This window comes from Chiloscyllium punctatum, chromosome 8, assembly GCF_047496795.1.
Source record: "Chiloscyllium punctatum isolate Juve2018m chromosome 8, sChiPun1.3, whole genome shotgun sequence".
NCBI classification, from domain to species: domain Eukaryota; kingdom Metazoa; phylum Chordata; class Chondrichthyes; order Orectolobiformes; family Hemiscylliidae; genus Chiloscyllium; species Chiloscyllium punctatum.
Genome location: NC_092746.1, coordinates 8,255,294 through 8,275,104, shown reverse-complemented (window position 1 = coordinate 8,275,104; position 19,811 = coordinate 8,255,294). Strand labels below are relative to the sequence as shown.

The 19,811-nt window shown below is 39.0% G+C and overlaps 1 protein-coding gene across 6 annotated transcripts in view; it reads left to right on the top strand.

Annotated features, from left to right (window-relative positions):
- Window positions 1-19,811, top strand: part of adcy2b (adenylate cyclase 2b (brain)) — a 617,126-nt gene that overhangs the window by 370,261 nt on the left and 227,054 nt on the right. For all 6 annotated transcript variants that reach the window (XM_072575141.1, XM_072575137.1, XM_072575136.1 and 3 more), the window contains exon 5: window positions 14,067-14,216. In XM_072575141.1, the coding sequence (XP_072431242.1) occupies window positions 14,067-14,216 (150 nt within the window). The remainder of the gene's footprint in view (window positions 1-14,066; window positions 14,217-19,811) is intronic.

Genomic DNA, 19,811 nt, shown 5'->3' with positions numbered 1-19,811 from the left:
CCTTTCCTTTCCAAATACATGTACATCCTGTCCCTCAGGATTCCCTCCAACATCTTGCCCACCACTAACGTCAGGCTCAGTGGTCTATAGTTCCCTGGCTTGTCCTTACAGCCTTTTATAAACAGTGGCACCACGTTGGCCAAACTTCAGTCTTCTGGTATCTCAGTAGAAGGCCCAATACTCACTTCCCTAGCTTCCCACAGAGTTCTAGGGTACACCTGATCAGGTCCTGGGGATTTATCCACCTTTATGCATTTCAAAACATCCAGCTCTTCCTCCTCTGTAATATGGACATTTTTCAAGATGTCACTATCTATTTCCCTACATTCCAAATCTTCCATGTCCTTTTCCACAGTAAATACTGATGCAAAATACTCATTTAGTATCTGCCCCATCTCCTGCGGCTCCACACAAAGGCCGCCTTGCTGATCTTTGACGGGCCCTATTCTCCCCCTAGTTACCCTTTTGTCCTTAATGTATTTGTAAAACCCCTTGGATTTTCCTTAACTCTATTTGCTAAAGCTATCTCATGACCTCTTTTTGCCCTCCTGATTTCTCTCTTAAGTACACTCCTACTGTCTTCTTAGGATTTACTTGATCTATCCTTTCTATACCTGACATATGCTTCCTTCTTTTTCTTAATCAACCCCTCAATTTCTTTAGTCATCCAGCATTCCCTATACCTACCAGCCTTCCCTTTCACCCTGACAGGAATACACTTTCTCTTGTTATCTCATTTCTGAAGGCTTCCCATTTTCCAGCCGTCCCTTTACCTGCGAATATCTCTGCCCAATCAGCTTTTGAAAGTTCTTGCCTAATGCCGTCAAAATTGGCCTTCCTCCAATTTAGAACTTTAACTTTTAGACAAAATTGGAGGTGTAGTGGACAGCGAAGAGGGTTGCTTCAGATCCATGTCATTAATAAACAATGTGGACAGACAGTACAAAGTAAAGGGTACTAGACCACAGGATGTACAGGTGTAGAGAGAGACCTGTGTGTATGTATGCATAAGCTCGTAAAGATGATAGAATAGGTAGAAAGAGTTGTTAATAAAGCATGCAGTACTTTTGGCTTGATTAATGGGGACAAAGAGTACGAGCATAGGGAAATAATGATAAATTTGTATAGAACACCAACTTGATTTTAGCTGGAGTATTGTGTACCATTCTGGATGGCACATTTGGGGAAGGATTGAAGAATAGATCCAGGGATGAGATCCTCAATTATGAGAATTGATTGGAGACTGTGGAACTGTTTTCCTTGGAGAGGAGAGGGATACGAGAAGATTTGATGGAAATTTTCAAATTCAGGAGTGGTCTGGCTACAGTAGATAGAGTGAAACTGTTCCAACTTTTAAAAGAATTGAGAACCAAAAGGCAACGTTTTAAAGCATTTTGCAAAAGAAGTAAACTCGTGGCAAGAAAACTTTTTCACGCAGCATGTAGCTAAGGTCTAGTGATTCACTGCCTGAAAGTGTCATGGGGGCAGGTTCAATTGAGGCATTCAAGAGGACATTAAATTACTGTTTCGATTTAAAGGTGCAGGCATGCTGGATTAAAGGGAAAAGGTAACATTAAGTTAAAATCTGCAGTGTGCCTATACAGAAATGATGGGCTGAATGGCCTCCTTCTGTACCATAACAATCTGTGATATGCATGAATTGGAAATGCTGCAGTCAGTGCTGATCTCTGTACCTAAATTTCAAATAAATACACAATTATGAAGATCTGCAACAAAGTCTTCAGAGTATGACTTTATGACTATATTTCTTTGCAATTGTATTTTCCATTACTATGAATGCTCTTTTGTTCCAGGTCTGCCAGCCTGGATTTTAACAGGGGAGATTTAACAAAAACCAATTAATTTGGGTGGGTTGAGAATTCATTCCTTAAATATCATCATCAACCCACTTCCATTTCAACTGCTCACGATTTTAATGGAGGTGGGAAGGTGTCTGTACAATCAAACTGCTTTGAGGTGGCTGATCAGTACTTTAAATATTGTAATGGGACTGTGACCCTGCTTGATCCTCAGGAAACCAGGAAGTGAATTTGCATGATGATGCTGCCAAATCTAGGAGGTCAATGCCTGTATCCTTATCTGTGGGACTCCGTACAGTAATGTGTACAATCTCCATGATCAGGTATCCCACACCCAAATCCCCTCACAAAGCTCCAGCCTCCCTCACAGTCATTCCTCTGACCTCATACCCCCTTTTCAGGCCATCAGGCCTTCAACTGTCTTCCTCTGCCAATCTCCTTCTCAAACCTTTGATTCCCACAGTCACTCTTCCTTCATTCAAGGCTCTTGATTTCCTCCCTTCCTTCCTCCAAAGAGGCTTCCAAACTCCCCACCATACTCTTACGCCTTCCAATATTCTAGAAATAACTCTGTCCCATATTGAGCATGTCCACCTTCTTCCTGCAAGGATCAGTAGCCATCTTATTGATCATATTTGATTCCTGATGAAGGGCTTTTGCCCGAAACGTCAATTTCGAAGCTACTTAGATGCTGCCTGAACTGCTGTGCTCTTCCAGCACCACTAATCCAGAATCTTATTGATCATTTCTAGCTGTGCTTTGTGGGTGGAGTGAATTGACCGGTAATTCCACTAACTACTTTTGTTCCTGATGAATGAAAGAATTCTTGGCAAATGCTTTTCTTTTTGCGTTGGTCCAAGAATTTCATTTCTAGTGACACAATACGAATGCTGAGTAATGCTAAATAACTTATGCGTAACTTAGCCGTATAGACCAGACCTAACTTTTCTTGGTTTGTAGTTGGTTGCTATAGCTAAGACAGCAGCTGAAGTCTGGACTATCAGGTATAATTAAAATCATGGGTCTGTTTTCTAATTACTATCCAGTACATCTTACCAGAAATTAGCTTCTTGATATTGAGTTTAAATATTACAAGTGATCACTTGAGTAATGTGCAAGAGGACCAGGTAGTCTCTGAATCCAGTGCACAACAAGACTCAAATTTTCCCAGAAGATCCTCGGAGCTGTTTACACTTAAGGGATAGTTTTACAAAATTAGGAAGTCTTGGTTGTCAGGGGGTCAAATTAGGAATTCAGATATGTATTTGGCACAAGTTTCCATCTACATTGGAATGTAATTATACACAATTATTGTTTTAATTTCCTCCCAATAGTACAATTAGAGAGACATAACTCCAATTTAATACTCGTACCAATAAATTCTTTCATTTGGCTGCCTATCTAGTGGGCATATAGGTAAGGGCTATAGAAGGGCTTCCTGATGAAGGATTTTTGCCTGAAACATCGATTTTCCTGCTCCTTGGATACTGCCTGACCTGCTGTGCTTTTCCAGCACCACTCAAATCTTGGCATATTGATATAGGTCATGCAGAGCTTAATTTTGAAAATTATGGAATGAATTCACAAATTGTCATTCAAGGCGCAAACATTGACTTGCTGAAAGATTAAGTCTTTGCAAGTTGTTGCATGGGTCAGTCATGATAACATAAAATGTTAGCAGAGGTTCTAAGGACTAAACAAAGGATGTAAGAAATAGGAACGGGGTAGCCCTTGCTATCAAGTCATTCACCATATTTCTTGATTCCTTGGGAGATCAAAAGTCCTATCCATCTCAGCTTAAACTAAAGTCAGTGATGACACAGCTACAGTCCTCTATGGTCAAGAATTCCAAAGATAAATTTTGCATCGGTTGCACTCAAAGCCCAGGTATGCAGTCAATGGAAGCAATGATCAGAGAATCCTGTTTTGTTGTTCTTCTGTTTTGTTTTCTGAATAAAATTAGTCATGAGGAAATCAGAAGCATTGAAAAGTCAATTTCATTGTACCAAGAACCTTCAATGTGATCCAGTGCAAAATTGATGTTTTAAATCAGACCAGTTAAATCAGAAAGATGGTTGGGAGAGATAAATTTAGTGCGTTTTACAGTAGGTCAGCAAGTGATGTGCAAGATAAATCAATCTCAATTTTTTAACTTGATCTTTGACTGCCAGCATTTGTTGCCAGTCTCTGATTACCTTTAAGAAGGTAAGGCACTGCTTTGAACTATTGCAGTCTCTATGATGGAGGTTCACAATGGCACTGTTCAGTTGGAAGTTCTAGGATTTTGATGCAGTGACAATGAAGAAATGGCAATATATTTCCAAGTTAGTATGGCGAACTGGCAAATGCTGGCATACCCATGGACCTGTTTCCTTTTCTCTTCTAGGGTAATAGAAGTCTCAGGTTTGAAACACACTATTTAATGAACCACAATGACATATTGCAGAGCATTTCTACATGGTATTCAATACTTGCACTGTACACAAGTGGTGGAGCGTCTGAATGTTTATGGTGGGTAATGGACTGCCGATCGAGCAAGTTGCTTCATCTTGGATGGCATTGAGCTTCTTAAATGTCATCGATGCATTCATCCAGGCAGGTCACTAATATTCTACAACACTTTTAACTTTAACCAGTAAATGGTTGCCAGGTTTTGGGAAGTTGTGAGGTGTGTTACTCTGAGTTCGTCACCTCTGACATTCTCTTGTAGCCATACTACTTCCATGCCTGGTCCAGTTATCTTTCTTGTCCACCCTTCCCCCACCCCGGGATGTTGATGATCAGGAATTCAGCAATGGAAATACTATAGAATGTCAAAAACAGATGATTAAACTCTGTTTTTCAAGATTGTTATGAATGCAAATGCTACTTGCCTCTTATCAGTACAGTTAAAGGTGTCCAAATTTCGTTGCATATGCCCATAGACTGTTTCAATATCTGAGGAGTTGTTAATAGCATTGACAGTGACAGCTAGAATCCCACCACTGGAGATTCTGAATACTTTATCCTAAAAGGGGAAGTATCTTGTTATAATTTAAATTAAAGTCATTAAGAGATGCTGGAGCAAATCAGTCACTGTTGCTGGTTAATGGTGTTATTTGTTTTCCAAATGAATTAATGAAGGAGAAAATATTAATTGAAGTTGTACACAAGGATACACACACACAGTTGGATTAAAGAGTGATTTGGTAAACGGAGACGTCATTTAGGAGTAGTGAAACAAATTACTATAGAAAGCTACAGAAGGAATTGACTTTATTTTGAGAAATGTTCTGATTGTTTGTTTCAAAAATATTAGCATGAACAAGGGTGGTGGAACAACAAATGAAGATAAAAGAAATTGAAATGTTACAAAAGAAATGTTAGCTTGTTTCCAGACTGTGTTGTAACTACATCTCAGGACTACAAAATTAAATAGGAGGAAGATGAGTCACAAATCTGGAAATTCAATAACTAGCTGCAATTTTAAAATATGTAACTAAAGTAAATGAAGATACAGAGAATGAGGCCAAGTGTGCAACAAACAGATTGGGAATTTTAAAAGTTTTACCGAACAACCTACAGTACTCAGAAATTAAATCAGAAATGATACCCAAGTGCTATTGTTTGAAACAAAAAAAATGAAGAAATAGAGACCACCTCAAATATGAGCCAACTAGAAATGGGCAGTAGTTTGTCAGGTGGTAATTCCATTTGGGAATCATAAAGAAACATTGTCCATGGCTCATAAAATCCAGCACCAGCTCACTCCAGTCTGAGGATAGCACAGGCAAAAGCATTAAAACATTTTTATTGGCCAGGATTGCATAAAGATGTAGTCCAACTTTGTCAGACATGCCATATATATCTCATAATGGGGATATCCCAAACCTTAATTAACCTTTAATTCCAATATCAGCTTCTAGAAAAACTAGTAAGCAGGGTCTTAATAGTTTGTGTAGGACATCTGTCTCAAACCAAGCACAGGAATCAGTATCTTTTATAACAATAACGGATCTTTCCACAAGACTTTCTGAAGCAGTGCATTTCGGGAAAATTAATGAAAAAGTGAAAGTGGAAAAGTTACTTTAATTTTTTTTTAAGCTATGGATTACACAAACAAATTCAATCAGATCAAGGTTCAAGTTTTATGTCTTAAATATTTAAAGAAATGATGAATAATTTGGGAATCAGACAATTTACATCTTTTAATTTTCACCCCAATCTCAAGTTGAATTGGAACAATGGCAGACCATGATTAGAGCTTATTGCCAAGAATTCCCAAATGATTTAAATAAAGGAATCACTTACTATTTGCTATCAGGGATAGACCTAATGAATCCACTGGATTTAATCCTTTTGAGATACTGTGTGGACAGGAGATTTGATGAACATCAAATTGATTAAAGAGAAATTAATAAACCAAAGCTCAAACACTGTGCTTCAGATGAAAGCATGTGAGTTTTTTTTCACGGGACATGTACATCACTAGCCAGTATTTATTCCCCATCCCTAACTTGAAAGTTAAGAGTCAACTATGTCTCTGTAGGTCTGAAGTCACATGTAGGCCAGACCAGGTAAGCATGGTAGATTTTCTTCCCTGAAGGACTTTAGCAAACCAGATTTTTTTTGGCACCAACAAACTTTCAATGATTAACCAATTAAGTCATTAAGTGAGTATTTAATTGTGTGTTTACATCAATGATTTATTTACTTTGAGCCAAATATGGGAAGAACATTTGTATCACTCAATTGAACTGTTTGATTAGATACAAAAATCAAATTTGGTTATAAATTTGGATAAGAGTGCATTTATTTGAGTATCACTGTGGGACAAGGAAAAGTAGCACCTAAGGAAAAGAAAGTCTATTTTAGATTTTCCATGCCTAGGACGAACTTGATTTGTTTTCATGATGTTGACATGATTGGATTGGATGAACAGTTTGTTCCGAACTTCAGTACTATTGTTACACATTTTAATACATGTTGAAAAAAGGCAGGAATGTTCAATGGATGCAAAAGATTTATTAGAAGTTATTCAAACTGGTTGTTGATGCCACTGACGTAGGTGTGGGGGCAATTTTACTTCAAGATGACAAAATGGGGATCAAATGACCTGTCAGTTATTCTCCAATACTCTTGTCTATATGATTTTGAAATTGACATCACCAACATGGAGGAAGCTTATTTAAGTAGACCACAATCCTTTGATTTTCTTTGGACAAACTTTGAGATAAGAACTTATGACTAATTTGGTGGAAGTTCATTCTTCCACAATTTAGTATGAAAAACATTCATGTTCCTGTGGGGAAACAATGTTATAATAGATACTTTATTGGAAGCATATGTCGTGGACACTAGGTGATGTGGTGCCATTAACAAACATAAAATTATGTTGCTATGTAGCTCATTGTTTTTACTTTCAGTAGTGTATTGTGTGATTTAAATATATATTAAAATCATTTATTTTTGAATATTTTGAAAGACAGATTTGATCTTTGAGCCTGAAGGTTTTGAATGATTAACTTGTAAGCATTTCTGTTGCCATGGTGATTTCCTTTAAAACACTCTATCAGAGAGAGACTTCCCGGAGAGTACTGGGGTTCTGTTGCATTTGGAGATATAAACAATGTCGTACATGAGGTTGTCAGATTGAACATTCTGGAATTTAGCTTTTGGGCTAAGGAGAGACTTCCCTAACTTGGGAACCAAAGCACTTTAGTTTCAGCTTTGGGCAGTTTGCAGATGTCTTGACTGAAGCTGAATGTGCAAAACAGTTGCCCCTGACAAAGGTGCTTAGTTTAAACTGTTACGAAAGAAGTTACCTCAGTGTGATGAGTTCATTTTAAAAGGTTCAGACCAAAAGTATTTGGTAAAAACCTTTGGGGATTATTTGAAAATGAGAAACTCTAATCTCAAATATATGAGAACTCCACAAAAATACTATCAGATTCTCAAGATGGGAATTTAAACCACAGTTCAATTAAGCCTTGTAGAAAGGGAAATTCTCCCTGGTGTGAGTACTGTAATGTACAGAGATAGATAGGTGCTGCATTTTAGGAAAGCAAATCTCAGCAGCACTTAATGGTAAAGTCATTGGGAGTGTGGCTGAACAAAGAGACCTTAGAGTCCAGGTTCATAGCTCCTTGAAAGTAGAGTCAGGGAGAGATAGGATAGTGAAGAAGGTGTTTGGTCTGCTTTCCTTTATTGGTCAGAGTATTGAGTACAGGAGTTGGGAGGTCATGTTGCAGCTGTACAGGATATTGGTTAGGCCAGTGTTGGAATATTGCGTGCAATTCAGATCTCTTTCCTATCAGAAAGATATTGTGAAACTTGAAAGGGTTCAGAAAAAGATTGACAAGAATGTTGCCAGATTTGGAGGATTTGAGCTATAGGGAGAGGTTGAATAGGCTGGGGCTGTTTTCCCTGGAGCATCGAAGGCTGAGGGGTGACTTTAGAGAAGTTTATAAATTTATGAGGGGCATGGTTTGGATAAATAGACGAAGTCTTTTCTCTGGGGTAGGGAGGTCCAGAACTAGAGGGCATAGGTTTAAAGTGAGAGGGGAAAGATCTAAAAGAGACCTAAGGGGCAATTTATTCATGGAGAGGGTGATACGTGTATGGAATGAGCTACCAGAGGAAGTGGTAGAAACTAATACAATTGCAACATTTAAAAGGCATCTGGATGAGTATATGAATAGGAAGGGTTTCCAGGGATATGGGCCAGGTGCTGGCAAGTGGGACTAGATTAGGTTGGGAAATCTGGTCGGCATGGACGGGTTGGACCAAAGGGTCTGTTTCCATGCTGTATCTCTCTATGACTTTATAATAAGTAAGGGAATGAAAGGTTACAGGGAGAAGGCAGGAGAATGGGTTTGAGAAATATATCAGCCATAATTCAATGGCCGAGCCAATGTGATGGGCTGAATGGCCTGATTCTGCTCCTATTTCTTGTAGTCTTATTTTGCTAAATGAGTGTAGTTGGAATTAAAGGGATTATATTTTACTGTGTGATTCAAAACGTGTAGGTTTGTTGTAATACATGTTTATAGTTTGGTATAATGCTTTTTAAATCTTATTTTGTGTATTGAGCTAGTTTTATTGTTGCATTTGAATCTACAGTATTGTGTGTTTGTATTTCTGTGAAAGATCATCTTGTTAAAACCTGAAAATACAAAATATGATCAATGAAGCCAGATTTCAATCTGGGATGTGATTTGTCCCATAGTAAGAATAGCTGAAATCATAAAGTCAAGTGAGACTCCTCCCAACTCCATTATTGTAAGCATGGATATGATGATTTTTTTGAGAATTGGAATTAGGGGGCTAAATTAGCTTTAAATTAGAGGTAAACGAGTAGTCATCGATTTACAAACATTCAACTAATGCTCATACTTACAATCCTAGACATGATCTTGATTGCATTAATGCTAACTTTAAAGATTGTACATGTGAATGTTTACTCATCCTTACAAATGGCTGTGTTATGTTATCTTGTACTGTGCTTAAGACTTGCTCACAAATCAACTTACTGACATACCCAAGAATGTAACCTATTCACAACCAGGTAGGTAGCTGCCTATATTATCGCAGATTTGTTTCTCCCCAACCGTCCCCCCCCCCCCCCCCCCCCATACAGAATGAGTATTTTTCATTTACACATCTAAAAAAATGACAAGCTTTACCTTTGTCCTTTCAGAACACCTTCCTTTCACAAAGAATAATCAATTCATAATGCTGGTCATGATGACTGCAAAATTGCATAAACTTCTTGTGTTTGTAAGTTGTTTCTTCAGGTTTTTCCATCCCTTTTTCTATAAATCATTATGTAGTCAAAACATATGTTGTATTAATTTATAGAAATGTAGATTGGGGATCCTGGATACATTACCTTTAAATTAGTAGATAATCCTTATGGGAACAGGAGTGTCAAAAGATAGACAGAAGTAAAGTGACAGAAGCTGTAATTCAAAGTGAGTTAAACTATTTGTTCTACATGACAATGTATAATGTCTATTGTACACAAGCAAACTGGAGATAATAATAGGCTATGAAGAACCAAATAGTAGAGATTACGGAGATATTTGACAGAAAAATCAAAACTTGTAATTAAACAGGATACATAACATAGTTAGAAAATTGTAGTAAAGCAAGAGTTTGGGGGCAGGGGGCGGTTATGAAGAGCCTGTAATTATTAGAGGCAATGTAAAGACAGTTGGAAAAAACAACATGGCTATCAATATGATACAATAAAGTTCAAATAGGTAAAGATAAAGGATAATGAATAATCAATCACATGACTAGGTGTTGTCTGTCAATTACCTAATAGTGAAAGGGACATGGAGGAAGAAATATGCAAACAAATTAGGAAAATGCTTACAAAGCATGGAATAGTAATCATGGAAGATTTCAATTTCCCAAAGTTAGCAAAAAGAGGTATGTAAAAGGGATAAGGAAATGGAGTTTCTCCAAGTGTATCAGGTTTACTTAACTTAATGCATGAGAAACCTGGCAAACATATTCGGTACTGGATGTAGTCATGGGAAATGAATCCAAGCAAATTGGAAATGGCAAGGTATGGGACTACCTAGGCAATGGTGACCATATATATAGCTTAGGGTAAAAACTGAGGAGAATGTTGATAGATAAAAGCCAGGAGACAATAGTTGTGAAAAGCTGCTAGTCCAGTTTATATTCTATCTCCTGTCATGACCTCTCTGAATTCATCCTCCATGTAGCCTGCTGTAGTTTCCCTGATCCTATTCTCACTACATTGTTGGATACCCACCTTCCCTATTTAACACATTAAGAAACCAAAGATGGCAATAGGGTTCCTAATGGATGGACAGATAAAATAACAAATTCAAGTTCAGCAAAATAGCGGAAATACTAAGTAGTTACTTTGCTTTGTACTTACTAGGGAGACAGGGGGTTACAAATGATCTCATGGAAACCTATAAAATTCAGGATAAATGCACGAAGGATGTTCCTGATGACATAGGAGCCCAGGACCATTGTCATAGTCTAAGGATATTGGACAGGACATTTAGAATTGCGATAAGGAGACATTTCTTCACCCAAAACATGGTGAGCTGGTTGAATTCTCTGCCACAGAGATGGTTGAGGCCAAAACATTGAATTTTCAGGAAAGAGGTAGATATAGTCCTTAGAGCTAGAGAGATCAAGGATGTGGGCTGCAAGCAGGAACAGTGTACTGAGTTGGATGCTTATATTGAAGGCTCAAGGGGCTGAACAGCCCACGCCTGCTCCTTTTTTTCTACGTATCATTAGATTAGAAATGATGCAACACATATAAAATAGAAACAAAAACAGAAATTGCTGGAAAATCTCAGCAGGTCTGGCAGCATCTGTGAAGAGAAATAGAGTTAACATTTCAGGTCTGCTGACCCTTCCTCAGACCTGTTCAGAAAGTCAGAAAACAGAGTCAGGATTAAGTATAGCAGTTCAGTGTAGTAGAAGACTGGGAATGAGATACAATGAGGATCAGTGTTGTACTATCTTTTGCAAGCTATATATATAGTTTAGTCTTTAAAACCAAAGTCACAATTTTTAAATTTTGAGATGACACAAAATTCAAGAACAACTACTTCCCGACTATTATTAGATTCTGAATGAACCTCTCAAATGTTAAATTTCATGTTGATCTCACTCTTTGTGCAGCTTCTCTGCATCCATAACGTAGTATTCCTCTCTCTGTTCTATTACTCTTATGCAGTTTGTATGGTATGATCTACCTGTACTGCATGCAAAACAAAACCTTTTCACTGTACCTAGGTAGATGGGCTCCAGGATATAATTAATCCAGCCGTACAAATGCTTCAAATAACTGGAAGTAGTAAAAGTGTTTTACAAGGCAACAAATAAAGTCTGATGCTTGGTTTACTTTATTTCGAGAGAACATTTTGAGATAGGTTATGTCAAATTTACTTTATACTCTAGTTTGGCCACACATGGAGTACGATTTACAGGCCTGTTCGCCATATTACAAAAAATAATTTAAAGACACTGGAGAGTTTGCAAAAAAGATTTACAAAATTGAAACTAGAAAGCTGAGGTTAGGCCTATCAAGAAAGAATGAAGAGACTGGATCTTCTTTATCTTCAAAACCTATTAAGATTCCTTAAAATAATTTAAAAAGTTTTGATAAAGTAGACATGGGGGAGCTGAATTTTCATGTTGGACTTGGGGATTGGGGTCATGAGGATTTCCTGACATGACAATCCCACTTTCTCACTATCAGTGTTTTTGTACTGGGACTCAAAGAGAGCTGGAGTCATGTCGATAGCTTCCATTTTCAGGATGGAGGCAAGCCAGTGCTGTGGCTGCCAAGTCAAAAACCAAAATCCCACTGAGATATCAGTCCAATTCAGGTGAGATCCCCTAGTCTTCACCTCTTACCCCTCTCCTCATGCCACTCACTTTTGAGCTCTCCCATTCTCCCACTCACTTGCATCCACATCACCACCTGTATCCCTGTCACCTCACTCACTAACTCACCCACTTCATTCCCCATACCCTCTCACTGCTCGTAACCTCACAAAAGACTCACCCAATGTCTACTATATAAAAACTTCACAAGCCCATACCAATTTTTTAAGGTATTTGAGAAGTTCATAAATCTGTTAGAATAAACAAACAGTACTTGATTTACAGTTGCAAAACATTATCCACTTAACAGCTCATAAATATGTCAACATAAAAACAATCCTTGAAATGCACTTTTTAAAAATGCCATAAATCCTTAACCACTTGTAACTTAATCAAGTTTGCATTCCGCTGATATTTGGCTTTAGAATTCAGCCAAGTATTCATAATGATATTCCATTGAAAGGATGCATAAGCAATTCCTGCTTAACTGAATTCATCAGAGTTTGGAATTCACTCAAACGGTCTTAAAAAGATTAATTCAGTAACTGTGACAACAAAATCACCTGAGCTGAATTAATTAAAGACTTTGAAGACAGGCAGATACTCAGTTGCCTGTGCAAGCTTTGAAACAGCCAAGCAGATTGCTGAGAGCAACCTCAAGGAATAAATGATGCAAAGCAAACATTTCATATTGGTAACCCTGAATTCCACGTTTGTGCAATGCAGAATACTCATTGATCCAGTGGAACATGTACTATAATGCAGATGAAGACTTTTCCAGTTTCACAATTTACTTGACCATTGAAAACTTGTCAGATATCAGTAGTGACAATCTGGTAAAAATATTATTTAATGATCATTCAACTTTCAAAACAAAGCCCTATCATCACTTCATAACATTTATAACCTATGCAACATTTTACTATGAAATTTGATGTACCTTCTTCCACAAGTCTTTTCTTTTTGTTTTGTAGCAGCAAATATAACTGACAAGGTGTTTGTACTATTTTGAAGAATGATTTCATTCCCATCCAAAACCCAACCGAAACTTGTGAAACAAATGCTTCCAGATCATGATAATATTGAGCCTCCTGACAGAAAATGATAGGAGTAGTTGGTATTCTGTTATTGCAATGGCCAATGATATTTCTGTGAATCATGAAGAAGCATCAAAAAGCCAAATGTCCATCCAGATGTCATCTTATCTTGATGAAGATAGTGTGTGCATCATGCCTGACTAATGTCACCATCCCATCTGACTTCAATACTCCACAACCAGTTGGGTCCCAAAGGAATAATCATTACCATGTGCACCATAGGACCACAATTTTCATTTTTAAAAAACAGGCATTGTAGCTGTCCAATAGTGGGTAGACCCTTCACAAATTAGTCTTTGCAATATGTAAGATAAAGTTGTCATTGTCCTACTAGACCATAGAACTGATCTCTCATTAAAGATTGATTTAAACTGAAGGTCACCATACCTCACAACAGGGGAGAGGCTGAGAAGAACAGTTCTTCATGGTAGCCTCAGACAGTGCAAGAATTGAGCCCACACTATTAGCATCACTCTATATCACGAATCTAGCCAACTAAGGTAACTGACAGTCTTTGCATGGTATTTTGGTGGAGGCAAGGTTTTCTATCATTTCTTGTCATTTTTGTTGTGCTCCCATCACATTTCCATAAGACAAGAGGCCTCAAAATCCCTGCTCATGGCTGGCAAGTCAGAAATGTAAATTGGATGCATTGAACTTGACATTTGATTCATCAGGTATGCACCACTGTTAGGTGAGACAACACTAGGAGCCAAATCCCTATAAATGCAATGGGCATTGCTGAAAATGAATTTTGTGTTTTTGCTTTCATTCTATCCAGATCATGGCGAATGTCATCATTTTCATCTGTGGAAATCTGGCAGGAGCCTATCACAAGCATTTGATGGAACTTGCCCTGCAGCAGACATATCAAGACACATGCAATTGCATTAAGTCGCGTATCAAGCTTGAATTTGAAAAGCGCCAACAGGTAAATGTTTATGTTCCATATTTGCATTTTGCACCATGACAGTGTTTTTCGAGTGAGAAATTTAACATTCATTTGTAGTTAATATAATCCATCCAAATTGGTTTTGATTGGTTTATATACTATCACTAGAATTTCTCAATACTATTTATGTTCTTGAATAGAAAGGAATTTGGGTTTATTAAGGATAAAAATATAAAGTTGAATAAAACCAGACAATGATTTACAAAGCAGAACATAATTCCTTAACCATTCCCTGTTGTAATCACATGGGCCATTCTAGGACTGGTCATATGTTCTTCTCCTGTTTGCACTATCATCTGTGAGGCTGTCCTTTGTGATGCATAGTCTCTAAATGATGAAAAATTATAGAGTTTTGAGATGCAGAGGGATCTGGATATCACAGTGCATGAATTGCAGAAGGTTAGCATGCAAGTACAGCAAGTAATTAGGGAAGCACATAGAATGTTATCATTTACTTTGAGTGGAACTGACGTAAAAGTAGGTAGTTGTGCTTCAGATATAGCATTGGTGAAACCACATCTGCAATGTTTTGCACAGTATTAATCACCTTATCTCAGGAAGGAAGTAAATGTGTTTGAGGCAGTTCAAAGAAGGTTTATCAGACTTGTACTTGGAATGGGTGAGTTGTCTTATAAAGAAAGATTGGACAGGCTCGGCTAGTACCTGCTGGGGTTTAGAGGATTAAGGGACAATTTGATTGAAACATGTTAGATCCTGAGTAGGCTTGACTGGTTGGATTTGGAAAGGGATTTCCTTTAATAAGAGAATCTAAAATGAGGAGTATTGTCAAAAAATAAGGAATCCCATTTTAAACAGAAGTGGTGATTCTTGTTTTCTCTCAGAGGGTTGTGAAACTTTTGAACTCTTTTGGAAAGGCAATGAAAACAGAGTCCTTGATTGTCCTTGAATGTGGATAGATTTTTGTTAAGCAAGAGCAAGTTGGATTGTAGGTTTGAGATGACATTCATATTGGCCTTAATTTGTATTGAATGTCAGAACAGGCGCAGCAACCTAGGCCTGTTCTTATCATGTTCATTTTAGCTGGTTAAACCAGTCCTCAAACTGTAATTCCAATGCAGCCACATGCCCTTCATCACATTTACACTTCTCAGATTCAGAGGTTAAGGATAGATACAGGACGAGGTTATTTAGGCCTTGACCCTAATCGACCATTCAATTAGATTATAGCTGATTATCTACCTCCATGCCACTTTCTGTTCCAACTCCATATTCCTCAATGTCATTAATTCTCAGAAAGCTATCAATTGCTGTCTCGAGTGTGCTCAGTTCCACTTTCCATTGGGTAGACAGCTCCAAGTTTTCACTGTCGTCTTAATGAAGAAATTTCTCCTTATTACAGTCATAAGTAACCTGCTCTTTATCCTAAGGTTACATCCAATAAGTGGCATACGAAATAGGAACAAGAATAGGACATTCATACCCTGAAGCCTGCTTTGCCATTCTATAAGATAATGCCTTATTTGTCCCAGGTCTTAACTCATCTTTCACGCCAACTCATCATAGCCTTCAACACCTCAATATTTCAAAAAAAATCTGTAAAACTTCCCTTTAATTACTTTCAGTTTTAGACTGACCAACTAGGCAAAACATCTTATCCACATCCACCCTCTCTATGAACTGTGTATGATTAAAAGAGGTCCTAATTCTTTAAAAATTCAGAGAATACAGGTACAGTTTTCTTGTTAAACCATCCTGTTATCCCATGGATTAGTCTTGTAAACCTCCATTGCACTCCCTCTGTAGTATGTACATCCCTCTTCAGATAAAGGGACTAAAATAGTACACAATACTGTACACAGATGAATTCTCAACAAAGCTAGATACAAATGTAGCAAGATATCTTTACTCCTGTACTCAAATCTCCCCCCAGTAAAGACTATCATACCATTTCTCCTCTTAATTGCTTACTGTACCTTCATGTTAACCTTTGAACAAGGCCGTCCAGGTCCCTTTGGGCACCAGCACGTTCCAATAGCTCATCATTTAAGAACTATTCTGCCTTTTTGCTGCATTTCTACCAAATTTATTAACTTCACAATTATTCATATTATAATCCAATGCCATCTTCTAGACTTAATCACTTTGTCTTGACAAAGTAGACTCCTTGCCTCCTCTTATCATGTACATTCCCAGTCAGTTTGGCATATTCAACAAATTTGGAAATATTGCAATTATTCCTCAGTTGCTAACAATGCCTACGTCCTATTCAAGATTAATGACCCAGAGTTTTAGAATGAACGATATTGCATTCAAATATAATACAAAATTCTAATTTTAGGATTCTGGGTAATCCAAGATGGAGGACGGGAAAAATTTCTGGCTGTAAGAGCTGCTCCTTTTTTGAGGTATTTTAGGTGTTGGAGGTGATTTCCTCGAATTCCAGGAATTACTGTTTTATATGCTGTTGCATTGTTTTGGAACTTTGTAAAAAAGAAGTCAAAACAACAGCAGTTTAAAAGGGAGAAGAGCAGACAAAGGAAGCATATGGTGAGGACAGTGCAGGAGAGAGAGAGAGAGAACCTGCACAGTTACCGCCTTTGCTGTTTGAATTCGTGTATCACTGGACATCGGAGTGCATCTGGGAAAATGAACAAAGTGAAATTCACAACTAATCTTGGAGGAACTGTTGGGCAAAGTTCACAGCACAGAATCAGATAAGTTATTTGTTGTTTTAAGTCTGTAGAAGAGAAAGGCTGTATTAGTGAGTACAGTGGGTTCTTTCTTGATTATATGTTTTTGGAGATAAGTCTCTTGATTAAACTTAAAATATAAGCCATAGCTATATTTTCTGGGTTATTTTCTGGGTCTGTAGATTGTGAAGGAGCAAAAATGGCCTTTGCAGTGCTACATACCTTTTTAGATTACATTACATTACAACGTGGAAACTGGCCCTTTGGCCCAACAAGTCCACACCAGCTCCTCAGCCATGCATTCATCTGCTCTATCCTCCTATTCCTGCCCTCACTGACACGTAGCACTGGGAGTAATCCAGATATTACTACCCTTGAGGGTAATCCAGATATTACTACCCAAGTCCACACCGACCCACCGAAGCGCAACCCACCCATGCCCCTACATTTACCCCTTACCAAACACTGCGGGCAATTTAGCATGGCCAATTCACCTGGCCTGCACATCTTTGGACTGTGGGAGGAAACCGGAGCACCTGGAGGAAACCCACGCAGACACTGGGAGAACGTGCAAACTCCACACAGTCAGTCGCCTGAGGCGGGAATTGAACCCGGGTCTCAGGCGCTGTGAGGCAGCAGTGCTGACCACTGTGCCACCGTGCTGCCCACTTCTTGTCAGATGTGAGAGTTTAAAGAGAGTTTAAGGGTTACTGTAGATTATATCTGCCATAAATGCTGTTGGATGCGAATCTTATCAGATCAAGTGGATCGGTTGGAGAGACAGATAGAAGCGATGAGGAATTTGCAACAGCAACAGTATGTGGTGGATGGCAGTTATAGGAAGGGGGGAAGTCTCAGATACAGTCACATAGATGGTTTAACTCAAGGAAGGGTAAGAGAGGTCGGCAGCTAGTGCAGGAGTCTTTTGTGGATATACCTATTTCAAACAGGTATGCTGTTTTGGAAAATGTAGGGGGTGATGGATTCTCAAGGGAACATAGCACAAACAGCCAAGTTTCTGGTATTGAGACTGGCTCTAATGCAATGAATGGTACGTCGGCTTCCCAGAGATCAATTGTATTAGGGGATTCTGTAGTCCGAGGTACAGACAGACGTTTCTGTGGCCAGCAGAGAAAAAGCAGAATGGTGTATTGTTTCCCTGGTGCCAGGATCAAGGATGTCTCAGAGAGGGTGCAGAATAGTCTCACGGGGGAGAGGGACCACATTGGAACCAATGACCTAGAAAGGGAAAAGGTTGAGACTCTGAAGGGAGATTACAGAGAGTTAGGCAGAAATTTAAAAAGGAGGTCCTCAAGGGTAGTAATATCTGGATTACTCCCAGTGCTACGTGTCAGTGAGGGCAGGAATAGGAGGATAGAGCAGATGAATGCATGGCTGAGGAGCTGGTGTATGGGAGAAGGATTCACATGTTTGGATCATTGGAATCTCTTCTGGGGTAGAAGTGACCTGTACAAGAAGGATGGATTGCACCTAAATTGGAAGGGGACGAATATACTGGCAGGGAAATTTGCTAGAACTGTTTGGGAGGATTTGAACTAATAAGGAGGTGGGGGGGGGGGAGTGGAACCCAGGGAGATAGTGAGGAAAGAGATCAATCTGAGACGGGTACAGCTGAGAACAGAAGTGAGTCGAGCAGTCAGGGCAGGCAGGGACAAGGTAGGACTAATAAATTAAACTGCATTTATTTCAATACAAGGGGCCTAACAGGGAAGACAGATGAACTCAGGGCATGGTTAGGAGCATGGGACTGGGATATTATAGCTCAGGGATGGGCAGCTGAATGTTCCAGGATCCAAATGCTACAGGAAGGATAGAAAGGGAGGCAAGAGAGGTGGATAAATCCCCAGGACCTGATCAGGTGTACCCGAGAACTCTGTGGGAAGCTAGAGAAGTGATTTGTATCATCGATAGTCACAGGTACGGTGCCGGAAGACTGGAGGTTGACAAACATGGTGCCACTGTTTAATAAGGGTGGTAAGGACAAGCCAGGGAACAAGCCTGACCTCCTGATGAAGGGCTTTTGCCCGAAACGTCGATTTCGCTGCTCGTTGGATGCTGCCTGAACTGCTGTGCTCTTCCAGCACCACTAATCCAGAATCTGTTTTCCAGCATCTGCAGTTATTGTTTTTACCTCAGTGGTGGGCAAGTTGTTGGAGGGAATCCTGAGGGACAGGATGTACATATATTTGGAAAGGCAAGGACTGATTAGGGATAGTCAGCATGGCTTTGGGCATGGGAAATCAATTCTCACAGACTTGACTGTGTTTTTTGAAGAAGTAACAAAGAAGATTGATGAGGGCAGAGTAGTAGATGTGATCTATATGGACTTCAGTAAGGCATTCGACAAGGTTCCCCATGGGAGACTGATTAGCAAGGTTAGATCTCATGGAATACAGGGAGAACTAGCCATTTGGATACAGAACTGGCTCAAAGGTGGAAGGGTTGTTTTTCAGACTGGAGGCCTGTGACCAGTGGAGTGCCACAAGGATCGGTGCTGGGTCCTCTACTTTTTGTCATTTACATAAATGATTTGGATGCAAGCATAAGAGGTACAGTTAGTAAGTTTTCAGATGACACCAAAATTTGAGATGTAGTGGACAGTGCAGAGGGTTACCCCAGATTACAACAGGATCTGGACCAGATGGGCCAATGGGCTGAGAAGTGGCAGATAGAGTTTAATTCAGGTAAATGCGAGGTGCTGCATTTTGGGAAAGCAAATCTTAGCAGGACTTACACACTTAATGGTAAGGTCCCTTGGGAGTGTTGCTGAACAAAGAGACCTTGGAGTGCAGGTTCATTGCTCCTTGAAAGTGGAGTCGAGGTCGATAGGATAGTGAAGAAGGCATTTGGTATACTTTCCTTTATTGGTCAGAGTATTGAGTACAGGAGTTGGGAGGTCATG